General features: G+C 46.0%; 1 protein-coding gene across 1 annotated transcript in view; it reads left to right on the plus strand.

Moving 5' to 3' along the window:
- The window catches only part of RANBP10 (RAN binding protein 10), a 41268-nt gene extending 34029 nt beyond the window's left edge, over positions 1–7239 (plus strand). Inside the window, exons 9-14 of the mRNA XM_055000289.1 lie at positions 704–852; positions 1409–1604; positions 2035–2159; positions 3098–3243; positions 4864–4975; positions 6725–7239. Of these exons, the coding sequence (XP_054856264.1) occupies positions 704–852; positions 1409–1604; positions 2035–2159; positions 3098–3243; positions 4864–4975; positions 6725–6855 (859 nt within the window). The 3' untranslated portion in view covers positions 6856–7239. The remainder of the gene's footprint in view (positions 1–703; positions 853–1408; positions 1605–2034; positions 2160–3097; positions 3244–4863; positions 4976–6724) is intronic.
- The last annotated feature ends 7851 nt before the right edge of the window (positions 7240–15090 follow it).

Raw genomic sequence — 15090 nt, forward strand, 5'->3', positions numbered from 1 at the left:
AACCACATTAAACCTCCGAATCAGAGTGGGAAATCACAGTTTGAAGTAGGTTTCTAATTCACTTTGGGAGGGAAACTGTAGTTACATGAGCCAGGGAGTCTGGGAGGAAATTGGAACATGCAAGGAGAGCTCATGAGCCCAAGGTGTGGTCATAACAGCCACATTGGGGTTTGGTTTTGTGTGTAAGCCAGCCCTTAACTTGCAGAACAGAGAATTTTGCTGCAATCAATGGATAAAGAAAATCTGGCCTGCTTTCTGTCTCTCTCCTGAGGAACTACTAATGTTGAATTCCCAACTTCGTAAAATTTCAGACCCCGCCCCCCCCCAATGGAACAAACAGTGAAGTACCTCCCATAGAGGAAGGGATTTTGCTCTATGTCTGATTCAGACTTGCCTCGGGCAAGGGTGTGATCTGTTGATGCTTCTTCAACCTCATTGCCCTGCTCTGGGCATTTTGATGGAATATTCAGTTCACGCATCATGATTTGTTGCCTTCATTGGTTTTCTGTTAGCATTATAGTGCCGTCTCCAGCTGGAAGAGACCGGCATGCTAGCTGCTGCTTCCTCGTTTGTGTGTCTAGGCTCCTTGTCTTTCTGATCTGCTGCTATAGATTTCTAGGTTGCTTAGCATGCCTTGTACAAATCATTGCACTGTTGTTCTCCCATTTTTGTTTCTGAATGCATTTATTTCCCTGTACTGCAGGTGTCGGCAATTTGTGGAGATGGTGAATGGAACAGACAGTGAAGTACGTTGTTTCAGTGCCCGAAGCCCCAAATCCCAGGACAGCTACCCTGATTCCCCCAACCTCAGCCCCAGGCACGGCTCTAACAATTTGCACATTCACAGCACTGGTAAGAGTTTCCTAGATAGGTCAGTTAATCAACTTCATGGTGGAGCTGTTCTCATTTTGGAAGTCCCTATTAGAATAGATCTCTCAAATTTTGAACCGCTCCTTGTGCAATTCAAGGGGAAATTCTGGATGTACGTGTTGCACTGCTTGGAGTTTTTTCCCTCCTAGATGATTTCTGTTGCTTCTTTCTTTTTTCTTTTCTTTTTGGCTTGTTCGTAGCATATGGCTAATTGAGGAGCACAACAAATGCAACTGAAATTTAATACATATATCCTGATTTTTTTTTGGATCAAAAATGAATAGCATTTTTAAAACAATATAAAAAGCAAAGAAGTACAAATGGACATGCAAATTATAATGGCAGTAAACTAAAATCAGAGTGTGTAACTACAAGCAATCAGGAGAAGAGGCAGCTGCAAATTAGTTTAGCAGGATTCAGAGGCCACTTTAAAAATACACATTGTCAAAGTCAGTGGAAAAGTGGAACCCTGCCCAAGAGGGCGTTTCACAATCTTGACGCACAGAGAGCCCATCTTGACTCTTCTTCTGGTTTTCAGGAGCAGACAGCCCAACCTGTAGCAACGGAGTTACCTCCATGAAAAACAAACAGAGCCACAGTAAATACCCAGCACTGAGTTCGTCCTCGTCGTCCTCTTCCTCGTCGTCCCCTTCATCGGTAAACTATTCAGAGTCCAACTCCACAGATTCCACCAAGTCCCAGCAGCACAGCAGCACCAGCAACCAAGAGACCAGGTAGAGCGCAGTGAGGGTCAAACTGCACGAGACAAAATACACCTGAATTACACTCAAATACACTCGAATTACCTGTGTAATCCCAAGTGTATTTTGTCTCGTGTGGTGAGACCCTGAGTTCCTTTTCTGAAATCAGTGAAACATTCAGCAGTCGTAGCAGTAGGCTGGATATTCATGCTGATCTTTGGCATTTGCTTCTTTAGCATGCGGGCTTTGTACCGTGGAGAGTTTGCAATGCACGTGCTGTTAGCTGTGCACAGGACGACTGAAATTTCCTCTTAATGTTAACTGGCGCTCTGTTGCCAGCTTGAAAATCCACCTGGAACGCTCATTTGGTCTGCAGTTGACTGTCTCCCTTTCCTTGCTTGGCTGTTGCCCCCTTTTTGAAGTGCTTCTTTCCTTTCTGTTCTCCTCCCCCTTCCCCATGCAGTGACAGTGAGATGGAGATGGAGGCAGAGCATTACCCTAATGGAGTCCTGGAGAATTCTGCAACAAGGATAATGAACGGCACTTACAAGCATGAAGAGATCCTGCAGACAGATGATTCCAGCATGGGTAAAGTCTTAGGCCAGAAAGTATACTCTCCTCCGTTTTGTGTATGTGTTTATTTATCTGTTTGTCTGTCAAATTAGCAGGTGTGGATCATGTACTGCTGGGGCAAAAGGCCACATAGGAGGGTTCTTCCAGTCCTGATGTGCCGAGAGAAGGCATAAACTGCAAAAATATTCACACCTGGCTGCAGGTGGATAGAAGTTTCTTTGCTTTGTGTAGCTTGCACTTAAGAATGTGTGCAATCGGAATTTCGTATGGGTTTTGGGCTCTGACCCAGAATACTTTCCTGAGAATCTTGTGTCTCCATTCAAACAAGAGAGTGTTAACTTTTGTGTTTCAGGTGGGTAGCCACGTTGGTCTGTAGTAGAACAGCAGGGTCTGAGTCCAGTGACACCATAGAGACCAACAAGATTTTCAGGGTGCAAGCTTAGAGAGTCAAAGCTCCCTTCTTCAGATAAGCTTATACCCTGAAAATCTTGTAGGTTTCTAAGGTGCCACCAGACTCAAATCTTAACATTTATGGAAGATCCCCCTATGTTGGAAACTCAAACTTTGGATTATGCCTTTAGTAGTAGGGACTTCTCATAAGTTTTCACAGTTGTTTGCCCTGACATCTACAAGAATTGTGATGATGGTTTTCGGGGGGGGGGGGGGGGCTGGGTTGCTTTGGTGCTGCCCAGTTTGGTGGTGGAGAGTGCCCTCATGTCATAGCTGACTTATGGCAACTCCTGGAGGGGTTTTCATGACAAGAGACTATCAGACGTGGTTTGCCATTGCCTGCAACCCTGGTCTTCGCTGGAGGTCTCCCATCTAATTACTAACCCAGGCTGACCCTGTCTAGCTTCTGAGATCTGATGAGATCAAGCTCACCCGGGCTTTCCAGGTCAGGGCCCTGACCAATTTACATCAGTATTAATCGTAACATTTCTCTTGTGCTGCAGAAGACGGCTGTCCCCAGAGGCAGCTCTGTGGAGGAAACCACGCTGCCACGGAGCGGATGATCCAGTTTGGCCGGGAGCTGCAGACCCTGAGTGAGCAGTTGTGCCGAGAGTATGGAAAGAACACAACACACAAAAAAATGTTGCAGGTGTGTCATGGTTTGTTCATTTCACTGATACATCGCTTTTCTCCCCAAGGAGGACTCAGAGCTACTTTATACCATTCTCACCTTCATTTTCTCCTCTCAACACCTGAGCAGAAGGCTAGGCTAGTGTGGGTGTGACTGGTCCAAGGTTGCCCAACAAGTTTCCATGGCAGAGTCAGGATTTGAACCTAGGTCTCCCATATCTTAGACCAGCACTCTAACTACTTCACCAGACTAGCTGGGATACGGCTGGGATCTGTGCCTGACACTTGGCTATATAACATAGCCAAGACAGACTGTGATGAGCGGGTGGGCATGGGGTGCAAAATCTATGACAGGTGATACTTTTTTCCTAGCACGAGAAGGCGAACCCTGCGCTTGTGCTCTCCCTTCTGGAACAGTGAGTAAGTGTTTAGGGGTTCAGCCTTTGACTACCGTTTTCAAGTGCTGCTCACAGCCACCCAGAACTCCTAGTAGCCCTCCTGGAGGATTGAAACACCCTGTTTGTTTGAGGCTTCCCAGTCTCTGAGTTCTTCTTTGGGTGGATTTGCACACAGCTGGTCAGCAGCTCAGGACACAGGCTTAAATATAATGGTTGTGTATTAATTCAGGGAGTGTATGCAGGGGTGCAGAAACCACTCTATAAGGCACAAACAACGGCAATAAAATAATGAACAACTTAATTATTTCTGGCTAAAACTATCTGTCTAGACACGAAGCTTGCTAACTAGCTTGCTGTTCTCTGAAGAGGCTTGAGTTGCTCATACTCACAAACAAAGTCCAAAACCATGCCAGGCCGCTCTGGTCATTTCAGGCCTGACATGGAGCAAAGCCTCTCACATGCTGATGGAGTAAAGGTAGCAATAAGATGGTCAGACCAAATGCTGGTGAGAGTGAAGCATGATACAGAGTGCAGTGAGGAGCCATCTTTCCTAGCAGTGTCAGCCAATCAGGGCACGCTTCGATATCAGCGTCGCTAGGCCTGAGAAAGGAAAGAGGGACGTGCGGAGCTGAGACTTCCCTTCCACCCAAGGACACCTTAGTCCGGAACAAGCTTGCAGGTACAGCTAATTAACAAGGCTGCTCATTCCATTCCCAGGGTGGCAGGCCAAAACTGGGCCCGTGAGAACTTAGGAGCCTGAACCAATGTACTCCGAACAGGCATGTATACGTAGCTCTTCTAGACAGCAGGAAGTTTCCCCTCTCCTCTCGTTGTACCCTGTTGAGTGATGGGATTGTGTAGGAACAACTGGGAACTGAATGGGCGGGCGGGATGTTCAGATAGTAAAAGCTCTGGCAAATTAAAGGGCCTTGTAGCACCTCCTATTTCTGAACATGGTGCCCCCCCCCCTCCACCCTAGGCAGCTGTTCCGTGAAGTGGGAGTTGCACTGAACCACGCATGAGGTCTGGGTGATGCTGGATGAACGAGGGAACATTCAAGTCTGCAGTCAGTCTGCCAAGCTGAGCAGCCTTTGGGCACAAGTTCCATTTGAGTAGGACCTAGATAGGTTAAGTGAGGAAGGCCTGCTGTGACCATTCAAGGGGACACACACACACACACCACCCTCTGTCAGCGCTTGTGTTGCAGTACCTTTCAAGCGTCTCTCTCTGCTCTCACCCAGGATGCATTCAGTTTGCTAGCCTACTCAGATCCCTGGAACTGTCCTGTCGGTCAGCAGCTGGATCCAATCCAGAGGGAACCAGTGTGTGCTGCACTCAATAGCGCTATACTGGGTAAGACGACGCATGGGGGGCTGTCACAGCTGCTGCCTGCCACACGTGACTGTTTTCTGTGGGGGGCAGCTGGTGCTGGAGAACATGTGATAGTGCTACTTCTGGGCCCATCAGCCTATCTTTGTCGGGCTCTTAAGCCAGAAGATAATGTTGAAAGCAAAAGTGGCATATTGTTAGGCTTACCCATGCCTCATATCGCTGAGATTCTTGTCACTCAAGGTCCATCTAAGCAAAGCTATTTTTTTTAATTAAAGCCTCAAAACAAGAGGCCCCTTCTTAATTTTTTTATAACAACCCGTCACCAACATCACCCGTGTAGGGACCTCCAGGCAGTAGATACATAAATATTATTCCATACAATATTATTTCATATTCACAATTACTCCCAGTACAACTCTATTGCTCTATAGATCCTTCCACTTAGCCTTATAATTAAATTAACCTCTCAATTTCCTATTAACCGACTAATCATCCCAAATTGTTCAAACGTTTCTAAGTACCCCACCATCCTTCTAAACCAATTCTCTTGTTCCCTAACCTTTAACCCATTCATTCTACGTATCTTCATCGTAAGGTACTCTAAAACTATTATATTCATATTTCCCCTCCAGTGATTAATCATCAATTCCTCAGCTTCTTTCCAATTTCTTGCTATAACCTGTCTTGCTGCTACTAACATCAGATTTATCCACTTAGATTCCTTTCTTAACCTTAGCCCTATTCCATCCAGATTAATAAGTGCCATTGCTTTAGATATTCTTACCCTTCTCACTATCCTCGACATTTCCGTACCAATTTGATCCCAGAACTTTTTTACTAGAGGACAATCCCACCACATGTGACTGAACGTTCCCAATTCTCCACATTTCCTCCAACAATTTTTACTCCCCGATTTTGAAATATAATATAACTTAACCGGTGTATAGTACCATTTTAAGGCCCCTTCTTAAAAGATTTTTTTGCGTTCAGTTGCTCCTGTGGCACCATAATGCTGGATCTCCCCCCCCCCCCCCCCGCTTCTCACTGTGGTCACATGGACCTCTTGAAGATGCAGTGTGGTTTATAGTCACATTGCTAGAAAATGATTGCTGGTAACATGTGATGGCTATGAATGTACATGGTGAACATACAGGGAAGTTCCTGGTTTAAATTTTGTTACGCCCTGGCACTTAAGCGGCTTCAGACACGCTGCTGTCTCCCAGTGGCTCCTCGCTTCCCTGCAGTGTGGTATTGGTATGGTGCGGTATGGATCAGTAAGGTAATATATGTGAGCAGTTTGCAACAAAAAGTTTTCCAAATGCTAAGGGCCTCTGCCCAGCGGAAGTGATGCACCTTTTTGTCTTCTGGTTTGCAGTGGGAGAATGGCAGGCATTTGCTTGCCTTTCCCATTTAAATCAATGGGTCATAAAAAGGTCTTATCCTTGGCTAGGATAGTGCCTGTAGTTTGTTTGTTTTTTTGTGATTCCAGTTGTTAGGCTTCGAAAGCATCTCTCAACAGGCATGTACTCTGGTAGTGCACTGAATAATGTGGACTCCTGTAGTGCTGGGACCCACCAACAGTGTATTCTAGCTCTCCTCCAGCAGCTATGCAGGGCACGTCCTACCCGGGCCAAGGCTTCCTTTCCCTTTATTTTGGAGCTCTGCAACAAAATGCCTTGTTTAGAGCTTTCCCATAGGTGAGGAGGGAAGCGTATGTGCCAGATGCATTCTTCCTGCCACTTCATCCCTCCTCTCTTTCTTTTCCTACAGAGTCTCAGAACCTGCCAAAGCAGCCCCCGCTGCTGCTCGCCCTGGGCCAGGCCTCGGAGTGCTTGCGGCTCATGGCTCGCGTGGGCTTGGGCTCCTGTTCATTTGCCAGAGTGGACGACTATTTGCACTAGCCACTGAGTGAGACGGAGTGACACCCCCTTCCCCCAGTGCTGCCACCACCACCTCTCTCCCTGCCTCGCATCCTCCCCTTTGAACCTCCCTACACGCTGCCCAGTGGAAGGACACATTGCTGACCGAGGGAGTTCTTTGCCACGCCTTCGTTCCTCACACATGGAAACTGTCAGCAGGGCACCCATCACCGCAGCCCGCTCTGCCCTGCAGCTGTTGCAGCGTTCAGTATTTTTCACTGGTCATTCTGACGTGTAACCCCTACCGACTTTAGGATTTTATCTTTTTTTTTTCCCGACTGAGCCACCAGTATTTATATCTGGAGAGTTTGTGCTGAGCTGGTTTCTAATAATTTAGAGGTAAAATATATATATCTGAGTTGGCGACGACCTGTTTTTATTTTCATGAGGGAAAACCATCCGCACGTCACCTGCGCAGTATTGCTCTCTAGTGCTAGTCCTCTAAAGGGGAAGAGGCTGTGTGTTTGTGTGTGTGTGTGTGTGTTTATTAAATTGAAAGCCAACCCACTCCAAAAGACCCTCTTACTGCTTTGGTGGATTGGTTAATTTTGTTTCTTCCTCGCTGCAGTAGAACGCCAAGCCAAAATGTCTTCTGTTTGACAAATGGTAACTCCTCGGAAAGCCCAAGAATGAGTTTGGCAGTAGTTCATGAGCGCAGCGTCTCCCAACGTTCTGGGAAAGATGATGTGACTGAGACTGATCCCAAACTTGGTTAGGCAGCAACAAGAACCTCTTGGCAGAATGGATCATGAGAGACTAGGTGAAGGGATTCTGGGCCCAAAGCAGTCCCATCAGCGCTTCTGTGAACCCAGTCATTTAGTCGACAGCCAGTGCCTGTCAAATAGAAGGAGTAGAGCATTTTTTTAAACCTTATCCTCCCATTGCAGCGTGTTGTTTCCTTCGGTTTACAGGCCAAAGGAAGGCCTTCCCCCAAGAAGCTTCCTCTAATGCTTCCAGCTACGAAGGGTTCGGTCTGGGCCGATGCCCCTCCTCCCCATACATTCACATCCTCCTTGCAGCTGGGTCACTGTTGACAAAATGCCGGTTTAGATCTGAGGCTCATGCAAACATAGGAAACGGGCTTGCGCCTCATCCCATACTGGTTGCAGATCCTGACTTTGATGCTAAACTCAGACCCTGAGTTTGCACGGCAATAAGGTAACCTTATTTTGTTACCCTAACTAGCCACCAACTCAAATGTGAAATTGCAAGCCTACGCCAATATTGGGTTAGCTTCATAAAAGAAAGAAAAAATGTTCTGTTTTTACTCCAAGGGGTAGCAGTTGGTTTTCTTTTGTTTTTTTTAAAAATTGTTACGATACAATTTCCTGCGCATCTGAACTACAGGCCTCCTCACAAAGCACTGCCAGGCGCCGTGGGTGGAATACCTATACCCCCCCCTTAATGCACACAATGATGTTCACATGCGTCTCATGCAGACATGTACCAAGTGTGTCCCAAAACGGTTGTTGTGGGTTTTCCGGGCTGTATTGCCATGATCTTGGCACTGTAGTTCCTGACGTTTTGCCAGCTACAATGCCAAGACCACGGCAATACAGCCCGGAAAACCCACAACAACCATCGTTCTCCGGCCGTGAAAGCCTTCGACAATACATTGTGTCCCAAAAGTTGCTTGCTGTACCACAGACTGTGTTTGCCTGGGAATTGGATGGCTCACGAAGTATAGAATCATTGGCGCTCGGCTTTGTTTCAAACATCTAGATTTGTTTTTTAAAGATGAGAAAGGAAGGAATATCAGATTCTCAGAGGTTTTCAAAGAGAAGCATTTAGTTAAAGTGGTCTTCCATTAATGCAGGAGCGAAGCTCGGTTATTCTGGCAAGTCAGGGGTATCTCCATGGAGGCTGGCACCCATGGTCAATGATGGAAGGGAAATGGCACTTTAGTTTGGGGCCTGCAGGTGTAAAAGGATCACGCAAAGGCCAATAGGGTACAATACAGAGCAAGTCTCCTGTGCACGTACCGCTGAACAGATAATGAAGCTGTGTGGTTAATGGGACTGCTGCTCGTGCACGATCCCCATTTGCTGCCGTGGGATAGCACAGGACAAGCTCTTGATGGATTGTGCCCAGGGTACATACAGAGTTTAGGAAAGCCCATCTCTGAAAAATTGTTTCCTGATCCTTGCACAAGGCTGCCAGCGCACGGAAGGAGCAGGGAACACCCTTTGCAGAACTGGACTGAATTACTACGGAGAAACAGTTCTGTCAAATCATTGCAGATCAAAGGGAGAACACTTGAGAACAACCGTTCGTCCTAATTCCCTTTCATTCTCTTCTGCATTTGCTCATCAATTCACAGAATTATATAACTGGCTAGAACCACCTCCTTGTGCTGGTATGCCATCTTAGGTGCGCTTACTCCAAAAAAGTCCTGCTCCGTTTTCCCTTTGGCCTGGTGCTAGCATTGCCTGGCCGACACACGGTATTCAGCCACGTCTGTCATTTTTTAATTCATTATTGTTTGCACTTCTCCAGCCACCTTAGCCCCCAAGGGGCTTTCAAGGTGGTTTACCAATTTAGAAACAAGCGATAAACTCAAAATGAATTCTTACAGCATTTGAACTCTGCTTGATAAGCCCAGATCAATTGTACTTAATTTCCAGCAGCATCTTCAGCTGTGCATCTGAGATAGCAAGGGTCCATCTTAAAGCGCTGTGTCTTCACCCCCAGTCTACTGTACCAGTTGCATTACCGCCTGCCTGTGGACTGGCTCCTCAATTCACAAACTGCACATTTTGGGAATTCCTTTTTTATTTTTCACCCATTCCTTGAGGCTTCAGCTAGCAGTCTCCTCCCTCTTTTATCACAAGATTCATACACACATATTGCCTCTTTTTTTTAATAGAGCTAGAGGGGCTTGTTTGTGTTGCTGGGTCCTCCATTTTATAAGCTGTGACTTCTTTCTTGGAACGTGTTTCTCAGACACCCATCCACTTACCCACCTTTGTAGCCTGCTTTGGTGTTTACCACCTGAATTTTATCTTCTAAAAGAACACCATCAGATGCACGTTCTTAATCTAAGGCAGTCTGCATGCTTTGATCATGCTTGGAAACTTGTTCTCAAGCTCCTGTAAATATTTTGTCATCCTTGTGGAAAAGGTCGGGTGCCATTCAGTCCATCTGATGAATCCTGAATTTCCTTTGTTGCGATACAGCCAGGGTTCCAGATAGTTAGAAAGTGTGTAGACCTGTGCACAGGGCTTTTTTTCTGGGAAAAGAGGTGGTGGAACTCAGTGGGTTGCCCTCGGAGAAAATGGTCACATGGCCGGTGGCCCCGCCCCCTGATCTCCAGACAGAGGGGAGTTGAGATTGCCCGCGCAATCTAAACTCCCCTCTGTCTGGAGATCAGGGGGCGGGGCCACTGGCCATGTGACCATTTTCAAGAGGTTCCGGAACTCCGTCCCCCTGAAAAAAAGCCCTGCCTGTGCATATAACATGGCTGAACAGGCTGCATGCATGGAGCAGGATTATATCAACTAGCCCCCCCCTTGTGTATTCAGCCCCACACTGGCACAGCCTCAGCCCGTGTCCAGAGTATGTTATTGGGCTCTGAGCAACCAGGAATGCTGCTTTTCCAGGGTTCCTGACCGAGCAGACCAGTCTGTGATCCCATATTGTGTGCGGAGCCTGTAAGTGCATGCCTTGAGCACATGGCTTGTAGAGCAGCTGCAGCTGCTTTTGTATCGGGACATTGTTATATATTTCTATAAAGGGGGAAATGACAGCTCTTAATGGGGGGGGGGAGGTGGGAATCTTCCCAATTCGCTTCTGGTTTCATGCTGTCATCTCACTCTGCATTTACCCAGAGATGCAAAAATTCTTTTCTTTGGATGTAAGATCACCTTCCTTTCTCCCAGATGTTCATCTGTTTACAAACCTCCTGAGCCTTGACAAGCCGTGGGCATCAAGAAATGATGTGTAGGTAATGTGTGTTTGGGCTGCGAGAAAGTAATCATTGGGTTTGAAGCCCTTTCCCCTCTTTAGATATTTGGCATGTAGATGGAAGGTTGACCAAGTCTGTAGGTCGTGCACGGCTCCTGTCTAGAACTGGCTTCAAGAAGCAGCTCTAGAATCTGCCGCTTTGCAGGGGCTGTTTGACTTGGAACAGCCTATCTTGTGCTTTGCTGCTAGTTTAAGAGCTCTCCCTGTTGGAAATTCCAAACTGCGGGGTCCTCCCAAATCTGTTTATAACTAGCGCTTTTCTGTCAATCATAACAAACTCATCTTACAAACAAGAATACGCACAGGAATGTTTGTTTTTCAGTGGAAAAGGCCGGGCCCGTCCCTGTTAACAGCCTGATTGGGAAATAGACTCCAGTTCGTCTCGCCAATGTCTTTTCCCTTGGTCCTGGCTACTCCAGGCTCATTTTTCTCCCTCCTGGTTTTTTTTTTTGCACCAAATTTGCGCGATTTTCAACAGAGCATCTTGCTGCCTGAGTGGCTTAGTGTCTCGCAGTAGACCACAGATGACGTGTGTGTGCCGTCTCGATTCTGTATGAGGCAGAACCAGAGATGAGGCTGGTTTGTCATACTTCCTGTGTTTAATAACAGCCGTGCTGGTCCTTCATTCACCGTTAGGAACTTGGAGCCATGTCTTTACCAAGCACAGCATGCTTTCACTCGTCTTCCATTTATATTTCATGGTTTAACACCAGGAGGTTGTCCCAACAGGTGGTTCCAGGGCCAAAATCTGGCCATGTGAAGGGTACCTCCCAACCCTCAGTTTCCAGCAGGAAGCAACGGGTATTCCCTGCATGCCATTGGACAAGGTAGGCATGAGGGTCCTCTTGTTCTCCCCTGCCTCCCCCATTCCCTTTACAAGGTTCCTGCAAAACCAGTTGCTGATGCAGCCACTTGGCTTTTGCACGGTGAAATTGCACTGCCTGGGCAGAGGGGTAGAGCGGGAGCAGGGAATCTCTGAATTGTCTTGTAAAGAAAACATTGGAAGATTTACTACACATTGAGTTTATTTAAGATTTAAATAGTTGGGTTGAGTAATTTTTAGTTTTGACTTAAATTTGTGCGTGCGTGTGTGTGTGTGCACGTGTGTATACCTGACGGTGCTCCTCTCAAATCCGCCGACGGACACATTGGGTGGCTGACAGGGCACGACAGGATTGCCTCTAGGACCTCTTCACAACGAACTAATTTTTTTTGTAAAAACTCACCCAATGAAGTGCGTATTCTAATTTAATTCTCCCTCCTCTCCGATTGCTCAAAACTCAGGTACCAGCGTTAGCATGGAATGTTACGTCACATGGTTTTCATTTACTTTTTTTATAGTATCGTTAACTGTACAAAACGGAACCCAGGCCAGGCACCCAAATAAAATGGGCTGAGCAGAACCTCGGCTCCCCCAGGCTCCGGTTGTCACTTTCGGAGTTCTTTCTCGTCATCGAAGACCTTGGCTCAGCAAACGTCATGCCAAGCTGTGCGCATTGGTGCAGTCTTTGCTTAGTCTTTGTGAAGTTCAGTTATCTGACGCTAGCATGATACCTTCCAAAAGGAAGAAATTTTAACTGAAGAAAAATAATTATTGGGGGAAAAAATGTACTGGAAAAAAAATATGGTAAAGAAAAACCCACATTCTGTTGTATTTTGACAGAATTATTTTTATTAAAATATACATCCACGTGCAGATCCTGGTGTCCCGTGTGACTCTCCTCTGTCCTCCCGTTCCTTTGCTGCTCATGCTTTATGTGCCTCGTGTGGGCATCTGTGTGAAATCATGCTTGTGTGCGAATGTCAGAACATTGCCACGCTTGTGTCTTCTACATGTGTATTTAACTGAGCATTTTGGCCTCCTAGAAGGCTCTGTCAATTTCATCTCCCCTTTGGGGAGGCAAAGATAAAATTAACAAACCCTCAGGAGCAATCTCCAGCTCTTGTCTTTTTAAACTACGCTTCCTGGCTAACGTTGTGTCTCCTTACTCTTGAGCATCTTTGTGTAAGATGTCTCATGTGAGAGTCATACAGTATGGTGGTTAATGGAAGATCAACCTGTGAAAGAAGGCAAGTTTTTAAGGTAGGTGTGTGAATATTCCACACTTATTTCGATACTTACACGCCCTCTGTGGATAATCCAGTGGAGCAAGGATTTTTTAAAAAATCGCACATACAGAATCGCTTTTTAAACTAAATCGCCCATCTACTGTGGAGATAGTACTAACGATTTGCACCGATTGATGTGGTCTCTAAAAGCTGCTCCTTTCAAAGAAAAACACACACAAGATGCTTTTGATTCATCACGGAGGCCCCAGCTGTCAAGCAGGGTGAGAAGGGTGGGCACTTCCATGTGTGTCTAACAGTAAGAGGGTGGTTGGCATCGGGAGGTACAACCAAGAATTTGAAGAGGAAGAAGTTACTTGCCTACCAAATGCTTGGATGACTTGTATTGCACTAAATGTCAGAAACGGTTATTCTTCAGAGCCGGATTTCTTTCTTGTAAGGAAGGAAATACTAAAGCCGATCAGTAGAGCAGCTTAGATGTTTGCTGCTAGATGACAGCCATGGCAGGCTGTTAAAAAAAACCCCAAGCCTCATGCCACAAACATTTCTGACGCTTCTTAAAATCTTGACCAATGAATGGCAACTTTCACTGAGGTTTTGAAACTTACCACCACCTCTGGACTTCATTAACAGTCCAGAAGGTGGCAGTAAGAAGTGCTGCTGAAGAAGCAAGTGTGTACCCATGAGTTGAAGTGACTCATGAGTTTCACTTGATGCCCTCTGTGGTCACAGGTAATCACATTTTTTCCCTGTCGTTCTTCCAATACTTCTCCCCTCCTCCAGTTTCACCTTCCAGGTTGGTTACACTGAGTGAGTGTGACTGGCCTAAAGTCATCCTGTCAGCTGCATCATAAAGGGATTTTAACCCAAGTTTTTCTCTGCCGTACAGTCATTGGAAAGGCTCGGGGCTTTTATCATTTAATTGAACACCATTTTTGAAACAATCTATTCCCCACCCACCCCTGCTTCTTACGTTGCCTGCTTTTTGCACGTCCATTTGATTCTCCAAACTGTAGTGCCTAATTCCCCCACTTAATTGAAACGCAACTCAATAGGAACTTAAGCATGTGTGGAACCTGCTGGGAAATTTCTGTTCATATCAAAACCTCTTTTTTTTCTGCCTTGAAACGGATCTAAAACTACACATTGTCTTCACTCTTGGATTGCAGTATTTTTGCAGCATTCTACCCCTACAAAAGATAGTGTAATCCTAAACTGAGTTAGACCCATCTAAGCCTATTGACTTTGATTGAATTAGAATGGCTTTACTCTGTTTAGGATAGCACTTATACAGACCAATTTATTTCAGTCTATCATAGAGAGGAGCAGGTTTGTTAATAGCTATATTTGTACAGTTACTGTACTGTGGCGCAGAGTGGTAAGCTGCAGTACTGCAGCCCAAGCTCTGCTCACGACCTGAGTTCGATCCCAGCAGAAGCCGGGTTCAGGTAGCCGGCTCAAGGTTGACTCAGCCTTCCATCCTTCCGAGGTCAGTAAAATGAGTCTTTACCCAGTTTCCTGGGGGTAAAGTGTAGATGACTGGGGAAGGCAATGGCAGACCACCCCATAAAAAGTCTGCCAAGAAAACGTGATGCGACGTTCCCCCCATGGGTCAGTAATGACTCGGTGCTTGCGCAGGGGACTACCTTTACCTTTACCTGTAGTATAGCAGGCAAGGAGCTGAGCTATATGAGGTTGCTGATGCAAATGTCATTTCTGTAACACATTCAGGTGGCATTAAAGCCAAACTCAAACAGTCTCATCTAATGCATGGATGATTACTGGCCTACTTTACAAGGCTGTTGTAATTATGATATATGGAGAAGGGCTTTGAACATGAAGTGCTATGCAAATGCTAATTATTACAAATCACCCTTCTGTTAGGATACTCAGCTGTGTGCTATTAAGAATAGTCAAAATCAGAATGCTATAAAATTAAATGTGAACAATTGCACCCAAGCTGAGATCTGTTTTTAAAACAGGCTACATTCTCAAAAAAAGTGGCTTCTAAAAATACCCTTGCAAAACAAAACCTCTCAGCTTCAGCAACCAGGCTTTTGGTTAAAGGTCATCATAATATCTAGGCAGCAGCTAATTTCCCTGGGTTTGGTGCAGTGGAGGACTCTCCTACACGCTGGTCAAGTGGTTTTTTGGAAGGAGTTTATTCTCCAAAACAACTGCCTTCAT

Source organism: Eublepharis macularius, chromosome 16, assembly GCF_028583425.1.
Source record: "Eublepharis macularius isolate TG4126 chromosome 16, MPM_Emac_v1.0, whole genome shotgun sequence".
Lineage (NCBI taxonomy): Eukaryota > Metazoa > Chordata > Lepidosauria > Squamata > Eublepharidae > Eublepharis > Eublepharis macularius.